Source organism: Acomys minous, assembly GCF_964271855.1.
Source record: "Acomys minous genome assembly, chromosome: 6".
Lineage (NCBI taxonomy): Eukaryota > Metazoa > Chordata > Mammalia > Rodentia > Muridae > Acomys > Acomys minous.
In genome coordinates, this window is record NC_140487.1 from 39194136 (window position 1) to 39216369 (window position 22234).

General features: G+C 55.4%; 2 protein-coding genes and 1 long non-coding RNA gene across 4 annotated transcripts in view; 2 read left to right on the forward strand and 1 right to left on the reverse strand.

Annotated features, from left to right (window-relative positions):
- The first annotated feature begins 3355 nt into the window (after nucleotides 1–3355).
- CHPF2 (chondroitin polymerizing factor 2) lies at nucleotides 3356–8992 on the forward strand. The gene is made up of 4 exons (XM_084787585.1): nucleotides 3356–4931; nucleotides 5344–5908; nucleotides 6577–6759; nucleotides 7569–8992. Exons 1-4 carry the CDS (start codon nucleotides 4669–4671, stop codon nucleotides 8868–8870), a joined length of 2313 nt encoding a protein of 770 aa, XP_084643711.1. The 5' UTR covers nucleotides 3356–4668; the 3' UTR covers nucleotides 8871–8992.
- A 130-nt stretch (nucleotides 8993–9122) lies between these two features.
- Nucleotides 9123–22234, reverse strand: part of SMARCD3 (SWI/SNF related BAF chromatin remodeling complex subunit D3) — a 33075-nt gene continuing 19963 nt past the window's right edge. Inside the window, exons 1-13 of one of the 2 annotated variants that reach the window (XM_084787586.1) lie at nucleotides 18323–18570; nucleotides 15216–15427; nucleotides 13433–13475; nucleotides 12571–12693; nucleotides 12331–12453; nucleotides 11993–12088; nucleotides 11763–11864; nucleotides 11438–11599; nucleotides 10433–10530; nucleotides 10155–10290; nucleotides 9755–9877; nucleotides 9532–9633; nucleotides 9123–9306 (exon numbers count right to left, since the gene is read on the reverse strand). In XM_084787586.1, the coding sequence (XP_084643712.1) occupies nucleotides 9253–9306; nucleotides 9532–9633; nucleotides 9755–9877; nucleotides 10155–10290; nucleotides 10433–10530; nucleotides 11438–11599; nucleotides 11763–11864; nucleotides 11993–12088; nucleotides 12331–12453; nucleotides 12571–12693; nucleotides 13433–13475; nucleotides 15216–15427; nucleotides 18323–18400 (1452 nt within the window). In that variant the 5' untranslated portion in view covers nucleotides 18401–18570 and the 3' untranslated portion in view covers nucleotides 9123–9252. Of the gene's footprint in view, nucleotides 9307–9531; nucleotides 9634–9754; nucleotides 9878–10154; nucleotides 10291–10432; nucleotides 10531–11437; nucleotides 11600–11762; nucleotides 11865–11992; nucleotides 12089–12330; nucleotides 12454–12570; nucleotides 12694–13432; nucleotides 13476–15215; nucleotides 15428–18322; nucleotides 18571–22234 lie in introns of those variants that run through there. The other variant, XM_084787587.1, reaches the window with a different exon arrangement.
- The window catches only part of LOC311600642, a 6301-nt gene continuing 2825 nt past the window's right edge, over nucleotides 18759–22234 (forward strand). The window contains exons 1-2 of the long non-coding RNA XR_014780300.1: nucleotides 18759–20549; nucleotides 21273–21495. This is a non-coding gene — a long non-coding RNA (uncharacterized lncRNA). The remainder of the gene's footprint in view (nucleotides 20550–21272; nucleotides 21496–22234) is intronic.

Sequence of the window (22234 nt, forward strand, 5' to 3'; positions counted from 1 at the left end):
TTTTTGTTTTTGCTTTGTTTTTTGTTGTTTGAGGCAGGGTTTCTTTGTGTCGTCCTGACTGTCTGGTCTTGATTTGTAAACCAGGCTGGCCTTGAACTCACAGAGATCCACCTGCTTCTGCCCCCCAAGTGCTATCTCATGCCTCACCCCCTTTCTTGGCAGCATTTGTTTTTGTTTTCCTTTTCATTTTAGTTGAGTTGAGTTAGTTTTTTGAGTCAGGGTTTTCCTGTTGACTGTCCTAACCAGGCTTTCCTTAACCTTACAGAGATCCACCTGGCACTCCTTCCCAGTGCTGGCTTTAAAGGCATGTGCCTGGCATTATGTTTGTTTTCTTTCTTTTTAAAAAAGATTTATTTATTGTGGTGGCTCACGCCTTTAATCCCAGCACTCTGGAGGCAGAGACAAGCAGATCACTGTGAGTTTGAGGCCAGCCTGGTCTACAAAGCGAGTCTAGAACAGCTACACAGAGAAACCCTGTCTCAAAAAACCAAAAAAAAAAATAATAATAATAATTTTTTTGTCTATATAAGCACTTTATTTGCATCTATGCCTACATGACAGAAGAGAATATCAGATTTCCTTATAGATGGTTATAAACCACCATGCAGTTGTTGGGAATTGAACTCAGGACCTCTGAATGAGCAGCCAGTGCTCTTAACTGCTGAGCCATCTCTCTAGACCCTATTTTTGATTTCTTGACTAAAACGAGATAGAATCTCAATGTAATTTGGTTTGCATAGCTAAAAAAAAAAAAGTTAATTTTCCCCAAATGTTTATTGGGCGTTTGTGCTTTTTTGAAAGCTGTCTGTTGAGTTCACTTGCCCATTTATTGATAAGCCTGTTTGTTCCTTTGATGTTTAATTATTTGTTCTTTATATATTCCATATATTAAACTTGTGTCAGACAAATATCTGGCAAAAATTCTCTCCTGTTTTCTGGCCTCCCTTCATTCTGGTAATGATTCCTTCGCCATGCAGGTTTGTCTTAATAGGATGGGATGTTACATAGTAGCTCTTGCCGCTGTTACAGACCAGCTAGGCATGATGGGGCACGCCTTTAATCCCAGCACTCGGACAGCAGAGGCTGGTGGATCACTGTGGATTCGAGGCCAGGTCTACAAACTGAGTCCAAGACAGCCAAGGCTACACAGAGAAACCCTGTCTTGAAAAAAAAAAGTAAAAATTAAAAAAATTAAACAGACCATGACATCCAGGCACTAAGCGCCTTAGAAGAAGTGACCAAGGAGGCGAGGCTATCACTTGGTACAGCATAACCACAGTGCTGTGATCAAATCCAGCTTCCCGTTCAGAGTTTGACCTTGGGCAGAGTGCATACTTTCCTCTGTGGAGAGCGACTGACCTAGTACAGTACTTGCCTGCTGTAGTCCTCAGAACGATGAACTTAGTTCAATTCCAAGGTTTCTATTAGCCAAGTGAGTTCCATCAGGCTATCTGCATACACATAGCCCAGACACCTGAGCTCCCTGGGAACCCTGTCTACAGCCATCTCTCAGCCTCATTCAGCATAGTGGCCACAAGCCTGTAAGAAGTTATAAGACAATAGTATTTATTTTTTGAGAATAATGATTCATTATACTATTTGTATCATCACATTTAATTCCCCCAGCAAATTCTGAGGTGGATGTTGTCACCACTGTTACCATTCTACACACAAGCTCAGGTACAGTGCAAAACAAAACAAAAAACAAAACACTGCTCTTTAGAGTCAGTACAAGAATTTAAGGCTGGAATCTTCCGGTTCTCTACCATCAGGTACCATTGATGTAGCCAATCACAGTTGTGATATCCCACAAGTAAACAGTTGATAGGCAGTCTTCCTTAGAAAACTTACTAACTACGTGGATATTTTGTCATTCCTACCCAGAGTTACGATCTTGTGCATGAAAAAAGTCCTAGGGATGAGAGGAGAAGAAGTAAAGGTGAAATACTGAAGAGTCACAAAAAGCCACCGTGCAACAAGAACTGATAATTGGTTCACATTTGTCCTGGTTAGTTTTTGGTCAACTTGACACAAGCTAAGGTCATCTGGGAAGAGGGAGCCTCCAGTGAGAACATACCCCATCATATTGCCTGTGGGAGCATTTTTTTTGATTAGTGATGATGTGGGAGGGCCCAGCCCACTGTGGGCGGTGCCATCCCTAGGCAATTGGGCCTGAGTTGTATAAGAAAACAAGCTGAGCAGGCTTCCTCCATGACCTCTGCTCAGCTCCTGCCCGCAGGTACCTGCCTTGGCTTCCACTGACAATAGACTTTGACCTATAATCCAAATAAACACTTTGCTCTCCCAAATTGCTTTTGGTCGTAGTGTTTTATCACAGCAACAGAAAGTAAGCTAGGACAAAGCCTCTAGGAGTGGAGCTGTCCTTCCTGGGAGCCAAGTGCCATCTTTTCTTTCTAGCTCACCTTGGGCTGTTTTGTACTGGGTCCTAGCTGCCCTGGCCTTGGTAAGTCTCTTTCCCACCACACCCCACCCCATCCCCCACCCCTCCCCCCAGGGCCTGCACATGCTCTCTTCTTTGCCCAGAAAACTCTGCTTTATGTCTGGATAAACCTGAGACTTGGGATCTCAGCATGTCCACATTGCCAATCTAATGTAATTCTTCTTGATTTGGCTTCCCACTTAATTCTATACTTTAAAAAAAAAAATGGCCGGGTGTGGTGCCTTTAATCCCAGGACTCTGGAGGCAGAGGCAGCCGGATTGCTGTGAGTTTGAGGCCAGCTTGGTCTACAAAGTGATATATATATATATATTTGCGTGTGTGCATGCAACAAAACACTATCGTGTGGATGTCAGAGGACAATTTGATGGAGTCAGTTCTCTCCTTTCACCAGGCATGGAGCTCAGGTCCTCAGTCTTGGTGGCAAGCACCGTCACAGAGTGTGTGTCATCTGACTGGTCCTTCCTTAATTCTGTATTTTTCTGCCTTGAGACTCGCCATAGTGTGTTAGTGTCTACAACTGTCTCAAGCAATCCTTACCACCTTCGAGCTACAGAGCAAGTTCCAGTCTAACCCAGGTCTGTTCGTTCCCGGTCACATGCCCCTCATCTGAGGCTTGTGTACCTAGTACAGTTATGCATTGAAAATTCAGTAGAGAAACATTTCTTGAGCCGCTGAATAGGCGCTGGTGTTGAGCAGCCGATTTAGTTGAAGCGTGATCAGAAAAGGGGAGGGCATCTTTCTTAGAGCTAACAGGGTTGAGCTGAAGTGGGGAATGTATCTGGTGCAGTCAGGATGCAACCGCCTTGGCATTAAGAGCCTCAGCGTAGGAATCCAGCCGTGTACAGCAACCATAGAGAGCTCACGGCGGGAGCGAGGGGCCGGATGCGGTCACCATAGAGACGGGTGACTGACAGGTAGCGGAAGAGGAAGCCGAGGGCCAGGCTGTGAGGTGGCAGCAGCTGCAGATCCGAGCTCTTTGCCCCGCAACGGGGACGGCTCTCAGTCTCGTCACCGGCAAGGCGGCTCCGGTCTCCGCCCGGCCTGTGGGGCTTGGGTGCTCCTGTTCCCCCTGACCGGCCTGAGAACCCGCTTGGTCCTGCTCTCCGCCGCCCGAGCTTGCTGAGCAAACCAGCTGGACGCGGGACCTTCTCTGCCGTCCCGGGACGTAGGCGACTCATTTTTGTCTCCTGATGACCGCCTAGGACTCGCTTTGGGGCTTCTTCTGAGTGCTGGCACGGGGCTGTGGTCGCCAAGGGAGCTAGTAGGGCACTGGCTGGCGCAGGCAGGCGTCCTGTTGGAAGGTGGTGAGCGTCTGCTGGCCTCCCCAGACCCCCGCGTTTCGCTAACTACTGCTGTCTACTGTGTTGCCTTTGCGTTATTTGGCTTCGTTTGATAACCTCTTGCTACAGCAAGAGCGACTGTAATTTGTTCCTGCTGCTCTTAGGAAGATGGCCTGCACAGCCTTGCAGGGCTGAGTGGGACGGCCTGCAAAATGGCTCCATCAGCCATTGCGCTCCTCTGAGAGGCCAGCTGTGCTGAGTCACCGTGGCCATCCCCCTCATTTGCGTGGGCAGATGTGTGTGCACCATGCGTGGCTGGTGATCTTAACTGACAAGGAGGAAATTCCAGAGCTTGCCGGTTTCTTGGACACTCAGGAGCAGGCTGGATGGAGGCCCTGACCTCTGCGGCAGTAGTCCATAGTCCCTCTTGGGCCAGGGCATCTGCAGGACAGGACAGGGTTCCTGAGGCAGGCCCCCGTGGTCGGACTGTTGTTTGAATGATACATGTGCTTTACCCTAAGCCCTGCTTCATCATGTACTGCTGACTTTTGAGTTAGGCCCATGCTTCAGATGGCTGTAGTCGTTTCGGCGTTAGGTTTGGCAGTATTGCACTTTCTTTCCTCTTTCTACTGGACTACAGACTGCGATCCCAGTAGTGAGCGGCATTGTTCATATAGACTTTAGGGTTTTATTGAGGAGTGTATCAGCAACATGATCACTGAAGACCAGACTTAGGGCGTTGGGAAGACTTCGTGGGGATGCTGGGCTGGAAGCCGACACGCTGGGCTCCTTTCTCTGTTGCTAACCTCACCGACCTCAGGCTCTCTGGTTAAGACGGTGGGGCAACTGCTGGCCTGGGGCCCATCAACCTACTACTCACACTTGAGACTGTGCCCTGGGGGTACCCTTTGTCAGGGCCTGCCACCATGCGACTGAGCTCCCTGTTGGCTCTGCTGCGGCCAGCACTCCCTCTCATCCTGGGGCTGTCTTTGGGATGCAGCCTGAGCCTCCTGCAAGTATCCTGGATCCAGGGCGAGGGAGAAGATCCCTGTGTAGAGGCTGTGGGGAGGCCAGGAGGGCCACAGAATCCAGACTCAAAAACTGGGCTGGACCAAAGCGATGAAGACTTCAAACCCAGGATTGTCCCCTACTACAGGGATCCTAACAAGCCCTACAAGAAGGTGCTCAGGTGACGATGATGTGTGCATAGTCCCCCAGACCTGACCCTCCTGCTTACAGCTGTTTGCTGCTCTGTTTCTATTGATGCTCTGTTAATTTCCTGGAAGCACTTGTCTTATTTCCTGTCTTGCTTTGCTCCTACTTTATCCCTCCCCAACTCTGAGAGGATCTCACCCATTGGCGTTAACATTCACTGTTCTTGAACAGAGCTGTACCTCCACTAACCCACTGAACATGCCTGACTAGTGCCTGCCTCCACCTGGTATCACCTGCCGTAGCTAGTTATTAGTGACGAGGGAGGAGGCCTGCCCCCTTTCCCAATCCCAGCTTGCTCATTCCTAGGGATGTATGTGCTGGGCAGGCTGGTGCATGCTCCCTCAATGACTCAGGAGTTGACCCTTTACCTTCTGGCCTCCCCACAGGACTCGGTATATCCAGACAGAGCTGGGCTCTCGTGAGCGCTTGCTGGTGGCTGTCCTGACTTCCCGCGCCACACTGTCCACCTTAGCTGTGGCTGTTAACCGAACAGTGGCACATCACTTCCCTCGATTACTGTACTTCACAGGGCAGCGAGGGGCCCGGGCTCCCTCAGGCATGCAGGTGGTATCTCTTGGAGATGAGCGGCCTGCCTGGCTCATGTCAGAGACGCTGCGCCACCTTCACGCACACTTTGGGGCCGACTATGACTGGTTCTTCATCATGCAGGATGACACATATGTGCAGGCCCCCAGATTGGCAGCTCTTGCTGGTCACCTTAGCATCAACCAAGACTTGTACTTGGGCCATGCAGAGGAATTCATTGGTGCAGGCGAGCAGGCCCGGTACTGCCATGGTGGCTTTGGCTACCTGTTGTCACGGAGTCTCCTGTTGCGCCTGAGGCCCCATCTGGATGGCTGCCGAGGGGACATTCTCAGTGCCCGGCCTGATGAATGGCTTGGCCGCTGCCTCATCGACACTCTGGGCATCGGCTGTGTTTCACAGCACCAGGTGACAGCCCCTTCAGCACAGTCCCAGTCCCTCAAAGCTAGGCAGTGACTGAGTGATTGCTGTCCTGAGTTCTTTAGACAATCCTTTTGTCCTTCCCAGACACCAGCCTGCCCCTTCAGCTCTCCCTTGCTCACCTTACAGCCCCTGGGCCACCAAAAATGCGTATCTTTAGGGACCCCTGAACAAGCCAGAAAGATGCCTGAGCTCCTCACCATCCTGGTCTGTTTCCCTCCCACCTCCCTTCCCACACCCAGTGCACATCACAGTTAGGGACGATGTGAAAAAGTTTTAGAGTTAGCAACCCATGCAAAGTGGAAAGCTCAGAGGTCCCTCTACTACCAAAGAGAGTAGCTCTGCTCTACCACAGAAGGCTTTGTGTCCGGGAGGCAGGCTGTCTTCTGTACCAGCCTACTGGGAGGTCCTTCTATGACTGTATTCTCACTGAGCAGTGGGGTTCTTGAGGGGAAGAGGATGTCCATAGTTGCCTGTTTGCTTTCTCATTTCCAAAATGTGGGCATTGGAAGTAGGAATGAAAGTTGGGGGAGCCACTGTATTTCTGTCCCTGCTTAAACAGTAGCAGTGTAGGCGTGGCTGCTAAGGAGGGCGGAGGGAGCTTTGGGAATAACAGCTTATGTGTGCAGCATTGATTGTCCAATTGGTCCCTCTAGGGACAACAGTATCGCTCCTTCGAGCTGGCCAAGAATAGGGACCCCGAGAAGGAGGGGAGCTCTGCTTTCCTGAGTGCCTTCACCGTTCACCCTGTCTCCGAGGGTTCGCTCATGTACCGGCTCCACAAACGCTTCAGTGCTCTGGAGTTGGAGCGGGCTTACAGCGAAATAGAGGACCTGCAGGTGAGCTGTGGCAGTGAGCTGTACCTGAGGGTCACGGCTGGAAGGTTAGAGGGGGCTTGGGTGGGGCTGAGCTGGGAGCCAGGCTGCTGAGGAAGGAAGAGGCCAACTTCCTAAATTTAAAATCATCACAAGGACAAGGGACCCTAGGGTTCAGGACACTGGGCTGACTTGAGTGCCATCAGATTTGTAGGTAAACTCCCAGGAGCTGCCGGGCGTGGTGGCGCACGCCTTTACTCCCAGCACTCAGGAGGCAGAGGCAGGTGTATCACTGTGAGTTCGAGGCCAACCTGGTCTGCAAAGCTAGTCCAGGACAGCCAAGGCTACACAGAGAAACCCTGTCTTGGAAAACAAACAAACAAACAAACAAGCCTCCCAGGAGCTTAACTCCCTACAGTAGTGTTCTCCTTTGAGACAACCCACGAAGTCCTAAGCTTCTAAAATTGTCCTGAAAGGCCCACAGGGTAGAAGGGAGGGGAATTCTGTAGTGTGGGGGTCATTAGAGGTGGGGTACACATCGGAATAAAGCTCAGACCATGAAGAGGATGTGAGTCCTGTGGGCATGGGAGTGAGTGTGTTGAGCTTTTTGTTTTGAGATCCACTTCTGGTAAGTACCGGATCCTCCTGGCAGCAGTCTTGTGAGGTGGGTATTCCTCATCTTCTGTCTGCACTACAGCGAAGACTGTTACGGGCAAGGGACTAGGTGGTTAGCCAGGCCTCTGCTGGTGGAACCCCAGGGCCTGGGCATCTACAACTAACTGGGTGGGCTCTCAAAACCAGCACTAATGTTGGTTGCATTCCTTCCAACTTAGGCTCAGATCCGGAACCTGACAGTGCTGACCCCTGAGGGGCAGGCGGGGCTGAGCTGGCCTGTGGGGCTCCCGGCCCCTTTCACACCACACTCTCGCTTCGAGGTGCTGGGCTGGGACTACTTCACAGAGCAGCACACCTTCGCCTGTGCAGATGGGGCGCCCAAATGCCCACTGCAGGGTGCTAGCAGGGCAGATGTGGGGGATGCCGTGGACACTGCTCTGGAGCAGCTCAATCGGCGCTATCAGCCCCGCCTGCGCTTCCAGAAGCAGCGGCTTCTCAACGGCTACAGGCGCTTTGACCCCGCGAGGGGCATGGAGTACACTCTCGACTTGCTGCTGGAAGCCGTGACGCAGCGAGGGCACCGCCGCTCCCTGGCCCGCAGAGTGAGCCTGCTGCGGCCACTGAGCAAAGTGGAAATCCTGCCGATGCCCTATGTCACTGAGGCTACCCGGGTGCAGCTGGTGCTGCCGCTCCTGGTGGCTGAAGCGCCAGCTGCCCTGGCTTTTCTTGAGGCCTTTGCTGCCAGTGTTCTGGAGCCTCGAGAACATGCATTACTCACCCTGCTGTTGGTTTATGGGCCCCGGGAAGGCCGCGGGGGCCCTGACCCATTTGTCGGGGTGAAGGCTGCAGCAGCCGAGTTAGAACGACGGTACCCTGGGGCAAGACTGGCCTGGCTTGCTGTGCGAGCAGAGGCCCCTTCGCAGGTGCGGCTCATGGATGTCATCTCCAAGAAACACCCGGTGGACACACTCTTCTTCCTTACCACGGTGTGGACAAGGCCTGGGTCGGAGGTCCTCAACCGTTGCCGGATGAATGCCATCTCGGGCTGGCAGGTCTTCTTTCCAGTCCACTTTCAGGAGTTCAACCCTGTTCTGTCACCACAGAGATCTCCCCCAGGTGTCCCTGGGGCTGGTCCCGATCCCCCGTCCCCTGGTGTGGACCCTTCTCGTGGGGCTCCAGTCGGGGGCAGATTTGACCGGCAGGCGTCGGCAGAGGGCTGCTTCTACAATGCCGACTATCTGGCAGCCCGGGCCCGGCTGGCTGGTGAACTGGCAGGCCAGGAAGAGGAGGAAGCCCTGGAGGGGCTGGAGGTGATGGATGTTTTCCTCCGGTTCTCAGGGCTCCACCTCTTTCGAGCCGTAGAGCCAGGGCTGGTGCAGAAGTTCTCCCTGCGGGACTGTAGCCCCCGGCTCAGTGAGGAACTGTACCACCGTTGTCGCCTCAGCAACCTGGAGGGGTTGGGGGCCCGTACCCAGCTGGCCATGGCTCTGTTTGAACAGGAACAGGCCAACAGCACCTAGTGCCCCCACCCCTGTGTCTGCCATAGCCCCAGGAAGGGCAAGGCAAGGTGATGGACAGATGGAGGGCTGTCACTGTATTTTTTTAAAAATAAGAAATGTTATTAAAAGTATCTTCTGCCAAACTCTTTTTAGGTCTAGGGAGAGAGGGGTAAGAAGAAGAATCCGGGAGGGCTGTGGAGAATTTGCGGGTTCCGGTTCCACTGCTTCCCCCCTCTTCCGTCCCTTCCCAGTCCCCAATGACCACAAGGCTGCTGTCTGTTGAGTGACCTTTAATTCAGTCCTCCCCACCCCCACCACAGCAGCAGGCGAGGGAGGCCAGAGCCCAGGGCCTGTGCTGGGCAGCGGGCCTGGCTGGTTCACAGTGATGCTTGTCCACGGGCTCCTAGGTGTTGCGCACGACCAGCGATTGCTCCAGCTCCTGCCTGCGCTGCTGGATCTTTAGAGGAAGCGTGAGCAGGGGCAGGGTTACAGAGGTCCTGGTGAGTGGCCAGGGGTACCCCATCCTGGCACCCCTTCCCTGGAAGAGTCTGGGAGCCAGACTACTGCATGGGGGTGTAGGGTGGTAGGCGGGTGGTAAGCATCAGCAACAGCAAAGACGGTTGCCAGGTGAAAAGCAAGGACTGAAGGAGAGGGAAGCCTCATAGTCAAGGGCCTCCATTACCTTACAGTAGAAGTAGCGGCTGACAGCTTCCTGGGACCAGGGCTGGTGGTAGAACTCAGCCCGCCGTTCCTCTTCTGGGTTGCCGGCCACATCGGTCATCACCTGGGAGGGAGCATGGGGGCTACCCTGAATTCTGAGGGCCTCACCTGCCGGAGCTGCATGTCCATCTTTCCCTCCCTGCGTGCTTGTCTTCACTGCAATGCTCCCTGAACCCTGTCTTCACCTTGAGATCGCGGCTCTGGGAGCGGAGCAGGTCTTGGACGTAGCCTTTGGGGTCTCTGGAGAAACTTAGCATGAAGTCCCTCTGGATCTTGAGCTGATTTATGGACTCAATCGTCTCGTGGATCTACAGGTAGAAAGACAATGATTGAGAGGAATGCAAGAGGAACGGGGGGTGGGGGTGGGGGACTTGCTTCTCTTGGGCAGTTTCCCAGAGCCCCTGTGTCCTCTGATTCAGCGAGGGAAGTGGGGTGGGCAGAGCTGAACTTGGAATGAGGTGAGTCCCTCGGCAGTAGGGAAGGGCTGTGGGTTCCTCGGGCCCGAGGCCCATGCTGTGGTCTGAATGCTTTGTCCTCTCTCTTCTCGGTCTAATGTCCCACTCTAGCTCTGGGCTCAGGCCACACCTTACTGTCCAGAGCGCTGATCTCCTGCTGGTTGGCCGTGGACAGGAGAAAGCTGCTCATCTGCCCCTTCAGTGGCTCCTCTACCTCCACGTCAATGTCATAGCACGCTGTCTTCTTCTGGTCTGATGGGTCCACGCTGCCAGAGAAGTCCAGCCTTTGATGCCCATGGTACACAGAAGCCCAGGGCTGGGGTTGGGGGAGGGGCCACGAGGAGGGAGGGGAAACAGGGAGGATAGAAATGAGCTAATCTCCCAGTCCATGGAGGAGGGCCACCTCACCTGATGACATGGTTGATGACAATTGGGTCAGGGGGCAGCAGCAGGGCTGTGAGGCGTTGGGGAATCTCGGAAAACTTCAGGCGGGGACAGTCAAAAATCTGAACAGGATGGTTGAGAGGGAGAGCACTATTGCGTGTGAAGACAGTAGTAACTAATAACTATCCTCCCATCCTGGAAAGACCACCAGAAGCTGAGAGCAAGCAGAACAGGGTGCTGGCGGCAAGGAGCCAGGCTGGAGGTGGAGAAACAGGCGTGGCTAGTGGGGATGCCAGTGGGCGGCCCCGAGTCTGCCTGCTTTGGTGTTAGTCCCCTTCTACCACATTCCATGAGCAAGTTACTTAACCTTGGGGCTTAGTGCCTTCATCTCTAGAGCGGTGTGGTGTTATCGACCCCATCACACGGGTTGTCATGAGGATGAGGTGAATCCGTGTGCAAAAATAAGTGTGGGAGGTGGTATGTGGTAGGTGCTCAATAAATACCAACAACTGTTTCTACTCAGAGCTCTCTGCTGTCTTTATTTTAAAATACACTAGTAGTAGCTCTCTACTTTGGTAGATTTTTGTCAGATCATGTTTTGTAACAGTCTGGGCTTTCCTAACTGCCAGACACATGTGATGGCTTAGCTTTTACCATCCCTCATTTCAAAGACAGACTGAGAGGCAGAAAGATGAGCAAAGTAAGTTACCCCAAGTCTACACCCAGAGCCGACACCTCAGGGATTCCAACTCCAAGTACCGAGAAGGTTACGGCACAGCATGCTGTGCTTCCCCTTCCCCACTCCAGGAGGGTCCCAGATTTGTTCCCCTTGGAGAGTGGCTGAATAGACTACAGAAAAGTCTGGACTAGACCCTGCTCTTGGCGCCAAGGCCGCGACTCTGTCCATTCCTGGTATTCGGGAGCTCAGCAAAGAGAGAAGCCAGCTACCCTCCAGAGGGGCTTCTGTTGAGACACTGCAGGATCCTGCTCCCTGGATCCTGTGGCTCAGGACATCCATCCGTCCCTTACCTGCTGGAAATACTTGTCTCCGTTGATGTACTCCTTGTCATGGGAGTCCTGCAGCCTGTTGGTCTTCACATACTGCCACAGCGCCTGGACAATGGCTGAGCGGCTCTGTGTGTGCAACCCCAGCAGGCGGGCTAAGCGGGGGTCCAGTTTGAACTGGGGAGGCTGGAGAAAGGTTATGAGGAACTTACGTCAAAGGGGGTGGGGAGGGGGAGACGTGGGGCTCGGAATAGAGATTCGGCTCTTGGCAGTGTGTGCCTGGAGAGAAAGGCTTAGAAGAAGAATGGGGTGTTCAGGTGGCATGCGGACAGGCAAGGGGTAAACCGACCTGGTAGTCCAGCATAAGGAGCAGGGTACAGCGCACACTCAAGTCCCCGGGCCTCTTCACTTGGAACCCATCTGTCTCTTGGGTTGTGGGTGTCCGGTGCCACTGTGCAGGGGGAAGAGCTAGGTCACCCATAGAGACCCATCTGTATTGGTGGGGCTTAGGGCCAGTTTCACGAAGGCTTTGGGCCAGTGGGAAGGAGGTAACTCAAGGGCAGAAGCAATCTGTCTTACCTCAACCAGGTGGTTGTCCGGGCCATAAAGGTCTTTGTCCAACTCAATGACCAAACTCTTGAAGAAGGAAGAAAACTTCCTCTTCTGCTTACTGGGCTGTGGGAAAGTGACAGGGACTGTGGGGGCAGAATAGGGACCATGGACACAGAATGGGCCAAGTTGGCAGCAGGCAAGTGGTGTGCTCAGAGGCAGTCCTCTGTACTCAGACTGTCCCCAGGCCCACCCTCCCCAGCCAGGGCTGATGCCCCAACCCCCAGTGCCTACATCATCTACTCCTGTCCTTGACTCAGCCCATACCCACCCCCAGGACACCTGGAGAGACCTGGGGCAGGACCTACATCATCCAAGAGCTTCCCCTCCACCCGCAGCTCCCAGGAGGCAATGCTGCCGTCGGAATCTTCAGCATCGGGCTTCGCTGGGTTAAAAGTATTGGAGATATAAAGGCGCAGCTTCCGCTTTTGCTGTGGAGATAAAGCGTAGTACAGGACGAGAGCTGAGTGCACCCTCCCAGGGGCACCCGCTTCCCACTCCTGGACAAGGGCACTTAGAGCCCTATTCCTACCCCCACACTAAGGCACCTTCATGGGTCTCTTCAGAGCCTCCTGGATGTCCACCCGCTTCCGCATGATGGTTTGATCCAGTTTCCTCTCAAATGCTAGGAGGTCCATGTAAGCCTGGGACTCGGGGACCAGCTCCCGAATCTGGGGGGACAAAGTGGAAGCAAGGCTCAGTCAATTTTGCAATGCAGAATGCGCTGCCTGTTCTGTGGTCACAGGACACAAAGGACACGTAGGGGAGCTGTCCGATTGATTTCAGGGTGTGGAATTCTAAGAGTGAAGATAGGACGTGTCCCCAGGACTCTATTATATAGCCTCATTGTGTGCGGATAAAAATTGCTTCTCCCCTCCAGGAAAATCCATGCATCTCATCAACAGGGAAGGAGGCAGCAACCAACAGCCCCAGCAGGTGCAAGTGCCCAGCCTCATCCTGTCACCTCCCTAATCACACAGCTACTGTGGGTCCCTGCAAAGTGCCAAGGGACTATGGCTACCCAAAATAGTGTTTGGTTGCCTCACAAGCCCCACACTTGCTGTCCCTTCCCCGTGGCTGGGATCTCCTGCTACTTTCTGTTCCCTGCACCTAGCAGTCTCGGGTTCCTTCTTTGTCCCAGGCCTTTATGCCTTTGGACCACTGGCATCCAATCCCCTTAACCTCGGGCCCCATGTTCTGCCCCTCCTCCCTCCATGGCTCTCCAGCTCCTTCCCTCACTCCAGCCCCGCCCTCTCGCACAGGGAGCCTCACTTCTTAATGAGCTTTTAAAACAAAAAGTGAAAGTGGCTGTGACGCGCTGAGCCCAAAGCAATGCTCTTAAGGGAGGAGGGGAAGGCGGAGCAGCAGAGGATGGGGGCTGGCTGGGGGGCTGCTGTGAAAGGCACTCACCCTTTGAGGGAGGATTTTGTCAGCCATCTTCCTCCTCTTGGCACTGTACATTTTTAAAAGAAAAAACCAGGTTACCATGGCGACAGATCTGGGAGTAACGAGGCCACCTGCTAAATTATCCCGACATCTCCGCCCGCCTGGCTGGGGTTCCCACAGCCTGTTTGTCTGCCTGTCTGAGGGCTATAGTGGTGACATGGAGCTGGTGTGTTCCTCGGAAAGCAGAATGACTGATCCTTTCTCTGCTCTGGTACCACCACCTTGGACCTTACCTTGTTCTCAGAGCCAGAGACATCCAGGCTTAGGAGGAACTAGTGAAGGGAAGATGCTGCCAAAAGATTGGGGATGCAGAAGTGTTTGCAAAAAAGCTTGGAGGTGGGGAAGACAGAGTAGAGAGAAGATAGATTCTTGAGGACCCTCGTTCTCCTGCTAAGCAGGAGGTACATCCTCAAGAGAACCTGAGCTCCAAGATGGGAGAGATGGCTCTTCCACCTGGTTCCTGGAGCTGCCATGGTGTGAAACTGGTGGGACTTGGCACTCCTGCTACTCTGGGCTTTGAAAGGACTGTTTCAGGGCTGGAGATGCTTGTGGTCTTGGACCATCTGCCACCCAAGGGACACACCACAGTCACAGGGACCCTGGAAGTGTGCAGGAGTGTTGTATGCGAGTGTCACTCAGCACTGTAACTAAAGTGGCTGGACCACGGGTAGATAGCACCTGGAACTGGGATGCTTCCCAGTTTTATACGTAACCCAGAAAACCCTTGGCTCGCCAAGAGACTAGACACAGCCTAGAGGATAGCTCTACACTGCCTCCATGTGGCGTTCTCACTCACTGCCCCCTCCCTATCCAGAAATCCATTCTATGGCCAGGCAAGCAACTCATTAAAGAAAAAAACCAACCCATTCTTCGTCTGGGTGAGCCTTTCATGAAAGGATTGATTTATTTCAAATAAATTATCCACACAAAACTCTTAACGTACACACACACACACAATCAAGGCATTAATTGCTATGCAAGATAATGATTCACTTTGTAAAAGAATTTATGAGATGTCTATGATTTTCCTTGACGTGTAAAAGCTATGTAATAATGAAGTAAAATTGATACTGCACCTTGTATAAGAGCCCATCTGTTGTGCAAAAGGATGCGTGTTGTGTTTGGCTAAATACTGATGCCCATTGGGGCATTATTCTTGCCAAGAGCCAGCAGGGGCCACGGGGGTGCCACTAACTTCTCAGACAAGGAAATAAGCTGGTCGGATGGCTTGGGAGCAGAACTGGTCCCTCAGAGGGGTTATAACACCTCTTCACGCCCACTCCAAGAATAGGGACTGCGGAGATCTAGAGGGGCTCGGAACTGGGAGGGAGGTATCAGAGGACCACACTTCAGAGAAGACAGAGCTACAAGCTCAGCCCTGGGTCTATAGCCAGCCCTGCCTCCCCCCAAAGACTGAAGCATCTCCCAGAACTTGGGGTAAAGGATGGGAAAAAGGATTCAGCAGGTGACAGGCAGAAGAGCGATGGGTGCGTGTAGAAAAGGGACACTGGCAGCTGACTACCGCAGCCTGTCTCCACTGTGGGCACACAAAAGAACCAGATCAGTGCCCCCTAAGCCCTCCCCAGAGAGTATCCAAGCTAGAATGACTTGGTCGCTGCTAACATCCTTCCTCAGCTTCCCAGCCCCACCACTTGCCCACCTGGTGCCGGAGGCTTCTTCTGCCTGCCCGGCCCTGCACGCCCTTCCACGCGGGGGTTGGGGGGGGGGGTGGTTGGGGGGCACTCACCTGCGACTCCGCGCGGGGGCGGTGGGCACAGGCTGGCCCTGGCCCTGTGCCTGGCTCTGCCCGGGCGGGGGCGCTGCTCGCTTGCGGGCGGGCTCCATGCCCGCGGGGGCCAGGCCGGGTCGCACGGCGGGGCTGCCCATGTACGGGGAGCCCGGGGGGCCCATGGGCGCCCCCTGGTGGGGCATTCGGGCTCCAGACGGCATCCCGGGGCGCTGGGGGGGAGGGGGGCGAGAGGTGAAGCAGAAACCGCCGCCGGCAGGTCAGATTCAGTCCCGACCCCCAGGCCAGCGTGCCTGTGTCCCCGCCCCTCTCCAAGACCGGGGGGCTGGTAACCCTGCGCTGAGCGATGAGTGGGAGTGATTGGTGGGAGGGGCGGGGGCGCGGGAATCTGCGTGCCTCTAGAGGAGGGGGTTCGGCGTCTCCTTGCAGGAAGCTAACTGAAGCCAGGCAATTGCCCAGGGCATAGCCGATCCTCGGAGCGGTGCGAGGTACCGCAAAAATGAATATTAATGGCGCCTTTCAACCTTTCAAAGGATGTTCACATCCGCATGGTCCTCTGCAAGCCAGTCAGAGCAGCTCTTTTCATCCCCACTTGACAGATGTGGCAACTGGGGCTCAAAGAAAAAAAGCGACCTCGCCAAGGTCACCCTGCTCATCCCCGCAAAGACAGCATCTGGGGGGCCCTGCTCCTTGATGCTTCGCTGAAGTGACTGGCTGATCTGCCCTCATTTCCCAATCCTTGGTTTCCACACCCCAGTTCTGGGGCTGATGTGTTTTGTGCTTGAGGCCTCATCTCCCTTTCAGCTCCCCCCTATCTGTCCCCCCCCCCTCCCCGTTTCGGCCCCTTGGTCTCTAACAATTCTTCAGCTAACTCCAGGTCTCCACACCCACTGACTTAGCCAGTCTCTTAAATTTCTTTTCTCCCAAGGTGATACAAGAGGCTGAGCAAGGGCACCTGAGGGTGTCGTGTCATCAGACCCTGCCGGGTTTTTCTGAGTGGCAAGTGGGGAATTGGATTAGATGTGGGCTGCCAGGGGGCAGGGATGGTTGAAGGAAGCCCATCTGTGCTAGCACCCATTTCTCTCTCCTATCTGGCCACATTAAAGGCAGAACCCACTCCCCACCCCATCCCGGTAAGAGTAGAAATTGGAGAGAAATGAGGCAGGTTGGATTTCCCTGGCCACCACCTTGGGGCGGTCAATCAAAACAGATGAGATGCGAATGCAAGTGGGGTGTTCCAGATCCCCACTTGTCCAGGTCCAGGAAGGGAGTGGAAGTTTAGGGGCTAGTCAGGAGGTGGGATGGGTTCAGGGGAACAGGAAGGTCGGTAGGGAAGGAGGGAGGAAGACTATTATCTGAGTACTCTCCATCTCAGGTTAGGGATGTGCCTTGGGACAGACTTGTAATCCCAGTTTTGAGGTGGAGGCAGAAAGATAGAGACCTCCCTCCAGTTCCGACAAAAAGTGAGTTTGAGGCCAGCCTAGCCTACAGAAGACTGTGTGTGTGTGTGTGTGTGTGTGTGTGTGTGTGTGTGTACATACACATGTGTGTTTGTTTTATATATTATAAAAACACTCCTGCCCTCACTCCAGAACCAAGAAGCCCTAACCCTAGGCCTGGCTGCCTTTCTCCTCCTTCACTGCTTACCCCTAAGGTCTCCACCCCAGCCAACACCTGTCTCTGCCCATCTCTTCTGCAGTGACGCCTGCCCCTGAATTTGCCTCCCCCACTCCACCTGACTCTGTCACTCACGGCAACAATGCCACCGGGGTGGAAGCCCGGGCCTAGCCATTCTCCACTACTATAGAGAGCAGGGTGAGGTGGGGTGGGGGGACTGCCCTGATCACCCAAGAACCTATCCTCCAAGTTGGCCATTTTCACTTCCATATGCAGAGCACCTTTCTTCACTGGATGGTACTCTTTAAAGCAACTACTCGAGCAGCTAGGTTAGCAGTGGTTACTCTACTAGCCCACAGGACTGCCTTGGGAATGGCACCCCAGAGGGCCCTCCGGCTGGAGGATAGCCTCTGACAGGGAAGCCCTCTTCCTTCTCAGGCACTCTCCTATTCAGCAAGGCCATAGATACAGTCGCATCTACAGAGAGGCCCTGACAGGAAAGCTTCTAGGGGCCTCCAGGGGCTCGGCCACAACTCCCATAAGAGGTCAAGCTTCTGGGGGACCTTGACTCTCTCACTGAGAAAGTGCTTCCTGGGGTCATGACCAAATTTGGCCATAGTAAATCTGTGTGATTCTCCATCACGTGTCCCCCAGGCTTGGAACCTCTCACAGACAGCCTTTCCACTGCCTCAACTCAGGTGTCAGCCTGGTTAAGTCCCTGGACACCCTCAGGCTCCTCATATGTCCTCAAGTCCTGTGTGTGTGTGTGTGTGTGTGTGTGTGTGTGTGTGTTCTCTAGGCCTCATGTCCCCAACTCCAGCCCTTCCTTCACACCTTTGAGGTGTTAAGGTCATCAACTTCTGGTGGCTTAGTCTGCCAAGGGGATGCTCTGACCACTTGGGGTCCATTTCTCAAGTAGGCCCCTCTATACTGTGACAGCAGGGCCAAGTCCTCAGGGTCCTCCTGCTAGGATGCCGAGGTTGCCTCAGCCAGAGAGCTTTTGCTTCTAGGTGCCTCCAGGGTCACCTGCTCCTAGCTCCTCAGACCCAGTCAGAGTGACACTGTCCCAAAGGATGAACAGGGACAACAGGCAGCCCAGCCCTAGCTGTGTGTTCGAGTCGCCACCCCGCCCCCACCCCCAGGGCAGGGGTAACACCTGGGCCCACCAGTAGAAGAATGTGCGACACGTCAGTTACTGAGGGGGACCCCCCTCTTGGAGGGCACAGTGCTCACATCCCACCCCTTGCCCCTGACAAGAGCCCAAGCCGACGCCTCTCTTCCCGGCCGCCGCGCGCCCATCCCCAGCCGACCGCTTGGCGACGTGTTCGGATGCCAGGGCGCCGGCAAGGTCCCAGGGTTGGGCCGTGACCATGCGCCCCTCAACCAAAGGGGTGGGAGAGCGGGAGCGCGCCGGCGGCCCCTCCCGATCATCCCTCCATTCAGCCCGAGCCAGCTCGCTCACCCTCCCCCGCTAACTTTCCCCCACTCACCACCCCATGGACCAGAAACTCAAAAAGTTTGCTTTTCGTGGCTTTGCGCGCCCCTCCGGCAACTTCGTCCGCGGCCATCGGGGTGGGCTCAGCGGCTCCTCTCACTCTCTCTCTCTCTTCCTCTTTCTTTCCCTTTTCTGCCTTTTTTTTCCTCCAACTCTCCCCTCTGAGTCCTGCTGGGCTCTCTCACACTTCTACTCGAGCGGAGTGGGGAGGGGGCCCCTTCAGGGCTGCCCTGACGGCCCACGGCCCACGCCGCCGCCGCCGCCCGCCCGCCCGCCGCCGCCGCCGCCGCCGCCGCCGCCGCCGCGGCTGCCGCATTCCTGCACTGATAAGACAGAAATAGTCCGGCGGCCCGGGGTCTGCCTGCGACGCGGCGGGGACAGAGCAGCCCTCCCGAACGCCCCGCGTGCTCCAAATGGCGCATACAAGCGGCGAGACTCGCCGATCTGCCCGGAGGCTACGTGATGGGCAGCGGCGCTGAGCCCAGGCCGCCGGAGGCCCACCGGTGGCCGCACGGGGAAGGGAACACCAGGGGAAGTGACAAGGGGCTCGCCGGCCACCCTGCCCTCTCCACAAATAGTTTCTCGGTTAGAGAATTCGCCGACAGGGCCAGGCAGGGAACAGGCAGTTCCAACTTTTTCCCCCAAGTGGCTCCTGCCGCATTTCTGAGGCCCTTTCCCCAGGGACCAGGCAGGCCAAGTAGGGAAACATTTGTTGGAAGGAACCTGGGGGGGAGCCCGAGCCCGGAGGAGGCCTTGCTCCTGTCCCAGGGCCGGCCGCGGTGGGTGTGCCGGGCTAGGCGGGCTCCCGGGCGGCGTCCGCAGATGTGTGTGCCCTTGTCTCGCACACCGGGTGCCTGCACCCTTTTGTGGCAGGGCGCAGTGGCTGTGGGTGGGGATGTTTATGTGCGTGCACTGACAAACGCCCCGTCTGTGTGCTTCCCTCCACTAGAGCCGCCGTGCCTTCGCGCGTGCGTGCGGGGCAGGACACGGCCTGTGTCTTTCAGCTCTGTGGGAGTCTATTTCTGGGCTTGTGAGTCTTTGTTTGTCTCTGTGTGAGAAAGTGAGGGCAATAAGGGAAGTATTTCCGAAAAGGGGACACGGATTGGGCTCATGGGGACAGGAAGAGTAAACGTGAGGAAGGGTGCTGAGCCAGGGTGGGTACGTGAGTGGGTAGGAGGAAAGAGTGAGGCAATTAGAGCTGGGTGGCTTTGGCGTGGAGACCCAGAGAGGCTGGGGATGGTGAGGTCCGCCCAAGCACCGAAAAGAAAGCTGGAGTGTGGAGTAGGAAGATGAGCGAACTCGAAAAGGGACTGTTTGGAGACAACTGACAGACCCCGGAGTAGAAGACCGGAAAGAAGGGGGCTGGACGTGAGAAGCCTAGGTCGAGCCCAGGCCCCGCCCATGCCAGAAGCCACGCCTCTTCCCACCTTCTGGAGGAGGAGCCCGCGGGCCTTGGGACAACTAAGGGTCAAGTTTTATGGGGGCTGCCGCTGTCAGAATTCAGATGCGGGGGGCGGGGGGGGGCAATGCCTGAAAGACTTTGTGGGAACACGCTAAAATGTGAGCCCTCAAAACCCAGTATGGCATCCTGGTGTCCTAACCTTTGGCCCTTCAGAATGTCTTCATGGGCAGAGGGAAAGCTCTCCCAGGAGTCTGTTTGGCCTGCACCTATAGTTTCCTGCAGGTCCTGTTAGAATGCCTAACTGTCATTGTCCTTCCAGGTGCCCACTGTCACCGTGAAAGACTAGAGAACGTCTTAATCAGATGCTGTGGGAGACACTGGTATAAAGGTGGCCGTTGGTAGCAGCAGTGCCCATCTGCTTGGGTGCAGCAGCTCACCTCCTCCGCCCTCCCCCGTGCCCCACCCCCCTTAGTCTGAGTCTTTTCAGCCATTCTGTAATGCCTCCACCTGCCTTCTGCTTGTCCTTTGAGCCCCAGGTCAGATCCCGGTTCCTGCAGGGAGGCGTCCCTGGTTTCACTCGTGGGAACAACATCTTGGTCTTTTCCAATAGCCCAGTATCATCTATCTTGTCCATAAAGTGGGCTGGACTAATGCCTCATGCCCTTTGTTTCAGGTGTGTTGGGTTTAGTATTCCAAGGAGGCTGTGACTCCTCCAGAGGGCCCTGGGCACAGGGACTCTACAACACCAGAAACTGAGGACACCTGCAAAGCTCAAAGGGCCAGTGGATGATGCAGCCAGTGCTCTGCCGTTTACCTGAAGGTGGGAGTCACCGCAGCTACCCCTACCTCTGCTTCTAGCAGGGACTCCCAGTCCTGGGAAGTTCTGGGAGTGGGGTAGACACCTCTTGGGAGAAGACAGGAGGCAGACTGGCATCTCAGCTTTGGGGGTGTGGGAAGTCTCCAAGAGGGGGTCTTTGAGGTCTTGGTGGTGAAGAAGGTCATGGGAGGTCATGGCTGAGCAGAAACTAGTATGGAGGTGGTGGAGGGGTGAGGCGCATCAGTTAGATCCATAGACAGGTCCTTCTAGAGCTCTTGAGCGAGCCCCTCTGGGGGTATCATGCTGCACAAATGACAGCTATGGGTACATAACCCTCAAACACACACCTGGGGCACACAGGACAAACCGCTACAGAGAAAGGGAACCACACGGATTCGCACACACAGGCACACCTTGGCCTCCCCTACATCCCATACAAAGAGATGCCGACCCATTAGCAAGCTCTTCTAGCAGGTTGGTGAGGGACTCCTGGCCAGGGAGCCCTTCTCACAAAGGCCAGGAACCCCACCAGCTCAGTGCCACCAGGGCGCTGGGCAGTAACACGCCGCCCACGGCTTGCGGTAGCCCGGACTTCTTCCAAGCCGACACGGCGCAGGCCACACCCGGGCAGGCCGAGAGCTAGTCTGGGGCAAGGGGAGGGCGGCAGCGCGGCGGCCCGGAGCCGGAGTCCCCCTTGTCGTCCCCCCATCTCTCCTTCCCTCGCAGAAGCACGGCCAGCACCAAATGGCAAAGCGCCGCTCCCCGCGCAGAGGAGCGCTACGCGGCGGCCTGCGGGACGGACCGGCCGCCTCGCCCCCCAACCGTGCGGAGCGGACGGCCGCAGCCGGTGCACTGGGGGCTCCGGCCGCCGGTCTGCACTGCCCTCCCTCCGCCTGCAAGGGTCCCCAGGCCGAGCATGCGCGCTGCGGCGGCCTCCCTTCCAGTGAAGGTCAGCTCAGGGCCCAGCTGCAGGACTCCACCGCGGCCAGGGGAGGCGGAGAGGGGAGGAGGGATGCAGGGAAGAGACTTAACTCCTTCTCTGCGGGAAGATGGCCACCCAGACCCAGCCGGAGCTCAGAGTCTTGTGCTCCCGCCCTCGGTGGCGGTCCCGATTGGGGACAAGGCGGGGGTGGGTGGGGGGATTGAGGAGGGGGTGGGGAAGGGGGAATGGAGGGCTGGAAGGAGAGAAGGGAAGCTGGCTGGGGAGAGGAAGGGAGGGAGTGGGAGAGGAACAAAGGAGAGAAGAGGGAGAAAGGCTATCTTGCTAGAGAGACCCCTTTCTCTTGTCAGGTTTCCCTCACCTCAGCAGTAGAACTTCCCTCAGAAGAATACAATTACCCTAATTTTATCGGGGTGGGGGTGGGGGGGTGGGGAGTGTGCAGAGAGAACCTTTCAAGCTCTCAGGACCAGCAATCCTGGTTTTTGTGACCTGGCCATCCCTAACCTAAGCCCACACCCTTCTCCTTTGGTCACTAAATCCTGGGAGGTGTTCGGGGGACCCAGAGTCTGATGACTAAGTCCCAAGTCCCCTGGGAACTCTGGCTAGAACTTAGGACCAGGCCCAGTTCCAAGAAGTGGGAGAAGAGGCCTCTGAGACACCAGCTTCCACTCCTCTCTCACCAGGGAGACTCAGACACAGTCCTTGTGGGAGCTTCCCTCACAGTGCTACCTGAGCAGCTCTGTGCCCC

Bases quoted from the DNA above. Each gene is read 5' to 3' on its own strand.
- CHPF2 (XM_084787585.1), top strand. From the start codon at position 4,669: ATGCGACTGAGCTCCCTGTTGGCTCTGCTGCGGCCAGCACTCCCTCTC. The intron at 4,932-5,343 runs GTGACGATGATG...GCCTCCCCACAG, and splicing joins CCCTACAAGAAGGTGCTCAG to GACTCGGTATATCCAGACAG. The intron at 5,909-6,576 runs GTGACAGCCCCT...TGGTCCCTCTAG, and splicing joins GCTGTGTTTCACAGCACCAG to GGACAACAGTATCGCTCCTT.